General features: G+C 34.1%; 1 protein-coding gene across 1 annotated transcript; it reads right to left on the reverse strand.

The window, feature by feature from the left end:
- Positions 1-332: 332 nt before the first annotated feature.
- Positions 333-1,289, reverse strand: LOC114031604 (olfactory receptor 10AG1-like). The gene has a single exon (XM_027846737.1). The coding sequence runs from the start codon at positions 1,275-1,277 to the stop codon at positions 333-335; it is 945 nt and encodes a 314-aa protein (XP_027702538.1). The 5' UTR covers positions 1,278-1,289.
- Between the last annotated feature and the right edge of the window lie 5,008 nt (positions 1,290-6,297).

Genomic DNA, 6,297 nt, shown 5'->3' on the forward strand with positions numbered 1-6,297 from the left:
CTGAGGCTGCATTTGAATTTAGTTCCCCCTGACTCTAAGACCAGTGCTCAATCCAATGCATCCGTCAGTTTCCCTAATCTTACAAATTTGGTGGAAAGGTAGTCCCTTATTAATATTGTGTGAAAACAACAACCACAATGATAACAAATATAAGTTTGTTCTTTGATTACACATTAAAAAATATATGATACCATGGAGGGATTGAGAAGAGGAATGTCAAATGCTTTAATATAACAAGGAGAAAATGTTTAGAGTTTGAAAGGCATACAGAAGAGAAGGAAATAAGAAAAAACTTGATAAATGGTTCAGGATACAATTATATGCAATTTAAATTATTTTGTTCTTTTCCCTATACATTTAGAAAATAGTTTTCTTATTGCCTCAACGAAGTCCTTGTTCCTCAGACTATATATCATAGGATTAACCATTGGGGTCACAATGATATAGAATAGGGAGAAGATCTTATCTGTTATGCCTGAGTAACTGGATGTGGATTGCAGATATGCAATGAAACCCGAACCATAGAATAAGCATACAACAATTAGATGAGAAGAGCAAGTAGAGAAGGCTTTGGATCTGCCAGTGGTTGATGGGAGCTTCAAAATAGTGCTGAGGATTCTGATGTAAGAGAAGAGTATCAATAGAAAGGGAATCAAAGCAAACAGGAAACAATCAATATAAATAAATAATTTAGCCCCAGAGGTGTCTCCACATGCCAACTTCATTAGTGGGGGCATATCACAGAAAACATGATTGAGTTTGTTAGAACCACAGAAGGGTACAGAGAAAACCTGGTATGTCTGCCCTATGAAGACTGGAATTCCAGTGACCCACGAGCCAATCACCATCTGGACACACATCTTGTGGTTCATGATTAGAGGATAAGAGAGGGGCTTACAGATTGCCACATAGCGATCATAGGCCATCACTGCCAGGAGGAAGCTCTCTGTGACTCCCAGAATAAGGAAGAAACACAGTTGTACAGCACATGACAGTAAAGAAATATTTCTTTTCTGTCTCCAAATATTCATAAGCATTCTGGGGAGGGTGACTGATGTGTAACAAATTTCTACAAAGGAGAAGTTTCCAAGGAAGTAATACATGGGTATTTGGAGAGCAGGTTCGATATTGGTGATTACAAAGATGAGACCATTCCCTAACAGGATACTTACATAGATGACTAAAAAAATAACAAAGAGAAACCCTTGAAAGTTGGGAAGCTCAGAAAATCCCAAGAGAATAAATTCTTCCATGAGAGTAAGATTCTTCTCTGCCATTTTTTCTGTATATTCTACCTTTTAAATTAGTAATTCATAATAGGAAAGTCATTCGTTTCTCACTAGGATATGGTTTCTGAAAAGACAAGTGGACAGGTTAGATTAGATAATGACTAAGATAACTTTAAAATTATTATTTTTTAAAATATCCAGTTTGGACATTTTATGTTATGAAATCATAAATATATATTACATGCTTGTTTATACTTTTTATCCAATATTTGAAATAATATGCTATTTTTTTCAGAGTCCTGGTTTTCAGTATTGATGACCTGTGTTAAAGATTTTTAAAATGCAGAACATGTTTTGTTCAATGTTAAATATCCCTTCTAAATTCTCTTTTTCATATTTTGAGTTATGAGATCATTTCTAGCTCTAAATACTCTGACTCTATCATTGTAGTCATTATTATTGAGGAAGTACAAAACCAACCCCACGTTGAAAAATTCATTCTTCTTGTTCTACTTTCAGTAAGGAACCTTAGAATTTAGAGTTGATATAGAAAGCATAATTTAGTGATACTACAAAAAAGATTTTGATGTCAAATATTTTTAAATGAATACATAAACATCAGTGAATGGCATCATTTTCTACTCAATTCATTCTATTCTTTCTTCATTTGTACATTCAGATCTGGTTAGGCAGATATTTTTGGTTCTGATCTGATAATCTATGTACAGTGGAAATAAAATTCTTGCAGAGTAAAATTATTTGTGGCTTGTCTTGCATTTTAGGTAAACTGGGGAAATGTGTGTCTCTCAAAATCTGTCTTTTGAGTCAGTGGAAGACAGAGTGCCTGGAAAAGCCCGGGTAACCACCAACTCATGGTAGCATTGCAATGTGATAAAGAGTGGGTTTAGATCCTAAGATCGGATAAAGGACATCCTATGAAAATGACTGTGGGTTTAGAGATGAAGTCTATACAAGATATGTCTGTGGTATAAAACACAATAGTCATTAATAAAGGAGTAAGAGAAGTAGTTACGGAACACAGAACATCAGCTCTATTGGTTCCATGTGTCAGAGAGTCACCTAACATCACCCCAAATCATATTGAAAGACCAAGGAAAATGATGTTTCAATGATCTCTGTGCCCTAGTCTCACCCCTGGCAAACTGACAGTTTTTAAAAATAAAATGCAAGTGGGACAAGGAAAGTCTTATTTGTAAAATCCTTGTGAAAAAGAAATATTTAACAAAATTGATGATTTTTTTTCATATGGACAGCATACATTTGGGTTGTAGGGAGCTTCTCACTTGGTGCATAGATATAGATCGTTAGTCATCTCATAGGAGAAATGTATTGGTGAACACACTTAATATCTAAAGGGAAATATGGGACTAAGCAGGCCATCTACCTGGATTTCCCCAGATGTGAAAAGACCTTAAAAACTACTTGCTTTAAATTCAAAACATCATCATTCTTTTAAGTCTAAGCAAAGAATGATTAGCCAAAATAAATCTCCTTTTTTATATCTCATACTCATTGTTAATACCTTGGTTAATCAAATCTAACTCAACATATCTGTATAGCAATTAGGATAATGAGAAAATAGTCCCCAGAGGGGAGAGGAAGGAGAGGGAGGGAAAAAGTGAGAGACAGAAAGAGAGAGACAGAGACAGAGAGAGATAGAAAGAGAAAGATAGAGAGACAAAGAGACAGAAAGAGAGAGAGACAGAGACAGAATGAGAGAGAAAGAAACAGAGAAAGAGAGAGCTTTATTCCTTTCCAAATCCTTTCCTGTCCATAGTTTTGTTTCATCTAATAGTGCTTCACAATTGCATAAAACAAATGCTTGCACATTATAACCTTCTCTGGAACACGAAATTGCTATTAAAATTTCACATGAATGCTTCGTTTGTCCTTACTGAATCTTGGTTTTTCAGTAAGATCTTTGAATTTTCTTGTGTCAGAGAGCTTAGAAATCAACTAATGACAATAAGCTCTAGTCAAAAGGGAGAGATATTAAAGTTAGGAATATAGATTGCGGCTTACTTACCTTTTCTTGTTGGGATATAATCATATTCAGATGGTTTCCTTCATTAATACAACAAAATATTGTGTACATAGAGCTGCTATTTTTGTAGTGCCTTATGTTTTTAGAAAACATCCCTTTTCACATTCCATTCCATTTTCATAAAGTTGTTGGTTTGTTTTTTTTTTAATATTAGTGCTATAGGCATAACTATCCCTATTTTACAGAGGAAAAAATTGAAACTCAAGCAATACAAGTGATTTGTTCAAGGTCAAACTACTAACAAGTTTCTAATTTCCAATGAACACAGCTCTCTCTTCACATTCAACATTGTTCCCACGAAATTATATGGCCTCTCCTTTACGTATTAATAATTTTTAGAAACATTGCCAAGTAACAAAAACAAACTCCCATTTAAAGAGATGATTGAGTTGAATGGAGCCAGGGCTCTTACATAGAAAGGATTCTTGCCCTACTCTACTCTCTGGAGACAATTTCTCTTCCTGACCATATTTTCATTTTTAATGAGGAGCCAGATCTTAAGGATGTAAGTCCACTGCTCTAAGCATTAATTAATAAAAAAAATTACGGAAAAATGAAAGGAGCCCTGGGCTTAGAGTCAGAGACCCATTTCAGTGGTTTAGGCTTTGCTGCTTTCTAAGTATGTGACAATAAAAAGTTTTGTATAAGTAGCATGATCTCAGTCTCACTTACATGACCTATTATTCAGGATTTGATGAAACCGGACATCCTCACCTCACAGGGTTGTTGTTTAAGCAAGCACTAAATAAAGGACATATAGCGCAGCTCATTCAGCCATTCCCAAATTGAAGGGCATCCCCTCAATTCCCACTTCTTTGCTACCACAAAAGAGTTGCTATAAAAATTTTTGAATATATGGGTCCTTTTCCCTTTTTTAGGAGAAAGAAATTTATGAGAAGTGAAGTGGACAATTTGATCACATGAAACCAAATAGGCGTTGCACAAAGTCAATGCTGCCACAAGTAGAAGGAAAGTAGGACACTAGGCAAAAATCATAGCAACATTCTCTGATGATAAAGGCCTAATTTCACTAAAATGTAAGTAACATTCGAATTCATGAAGAAGCCAACTGTTTTGCGAACTGATAAATGGTCAAAGGATATGAACAGGCAGTTTTTAGAAGATCAAAACAAAGCTGTCAATAGCATTATAACATACTTTAAAATCACTATTGGCTGTGAAATAAAAATTAAACAACTCTAACAAACCACCTCATTTCTATCAGATTTACTAATATGAAAATGAATATGATAAATAGTGGAGAGGTCCAAAAATTGCTACAATAACACACTATTGGCTGTGTTATGTTCTGACCTAACCAACCCGCAGAACACCTTTGAACTTTTGCAAAGAGTATAAAACTATTCATATCTTTTGACCCAGTAATCCCACTGTTAGATCTGTAGCTCAAAGGAATACCCTACAAAAATGCCTTCCAAAACTTACTTTTCCAAAGGAAGGAAAGAAAAAAAAACACTTAACCTGAATTCAACATTTCTAAGTATTTCCCAACACAGCTATTGGATGATGGTACTGAAAGGGATTTTAAATACCCATGCTTTTTAATTGGCCTTAAAATCCTCTCACTCTAAAAGACTACAACAATCAATCAGTTACAGTTCATTGGTGGACACCTAAGAAAGCATGGGTCATGAAAGTATTTTTTTAAGTTTGGTTTTCAATTGTTTTAGGTCATTCGATGAAAAATAAATATTTCAAGGACAAAGCTATAACATTTAAAGCATTTCTGATTTTAGATAATACTGCAGGTTAGTCAATTATACTTGGTTCTTTGTGTGGGAATGTGAGCATGCAAAATTATTGATTTATGTATAAAATTGTCTGTACCTACCAGTATGTATTCAAACTTTGCTTCCTATTTTTTTTTTTTTTTTGCACGTTGAGGCAATGAGGGTTAAGTGACTTGCCTAGGGTCACCCAACTAATAAGTGTCATGTCTGAGGTCATATTTTGAACTCAGGTCCTCCTGACTCCAGGTCAGGTGCTCTATCCACTGCCCCACCTAGCTGCCCCTGTATTCAAACTTTAAAGGAAAAACATAACATTTTTGGACATGCTGCTAAAATATTTGAAATGACAAAAACAACATTTTAATAATTTTATCAATGAATGTTTATCTTTTGGTACAATATTTAATAATTTTATTTTAATTTCAATATTTTGCTTTCTATAACTTCATTATTTTGTAATTAACCTGAATCAGTAATATATTTTCTTATGCTTTGCTATATATTTAGAGTAATAAATAAATGAAATAACTTTTTAAACTCAATTTTCATTGCAAATTTCCATTGGGCTATAGGCAGCTTATGTATGTATATATGTGCATACACACATGTAGATCTAATTATGTGTATTTACAGACATACATATTGTATAATTATCTATTATATATCTATTTATCTATCTATCTATTTATCAATCTATCTATACTGTGAATTCACATTGTCCATGAACTTCATGGGATTCATTGTTGATACAGATTGGAACTTAAATTACAAAGGGCAAAATATCTGTTGTAGAACCTTGTGGTTCTAGTAGGAGTAGGCAAGATTTAAGCTGAATCTCAATAGTTGTGGCCTAGGGAAGGAATGGGTTCTCAGCTCTTCAGTTCTGACTTTCTCCCTAGATTTTAAAAAGCTGTTATAATGCATTAATAGGATTATATAATCATTGTTTTAGATCTGGAGGAAACCTCAGAGATCATGTATTCTAATTCTCTCATTTTATAGATGAGGGCACTGGGGCCCAAAGAGTGCAAAGGTTTTGAATAAATTCACTCAGTTAATAAATGGCATAAGGAAGATTTGAAAAGAGGTGCTCTGACTCCGATTTCAGTGCTCATTCAGGAAGTGTTGACTTTGGAATAACAAAACATGGATTTGTAAACCATTTCTCCTACTTATTATCTGTGTGACTTTGGAAAAAATTACTTCCCTTTTCTTAGCCTCTATTCATTTCTCTCTGAAAATAGGAGATTGA

This window comes from Vombatus ursinus, unplaced genomic scaffold (assembly GCF_900497805.2).
Source record: "Vombatus ursinus unplaced genomic scaffold, bare-nosed wombat genome assembly UNPS02015184.1, whole genome shotgun sequence".
NCBI lineage: Eukaryota > Metazoa > Chordata > Mammalia > Diprotodontia > Vombatidae > Vombatus > Vombatus ursinus.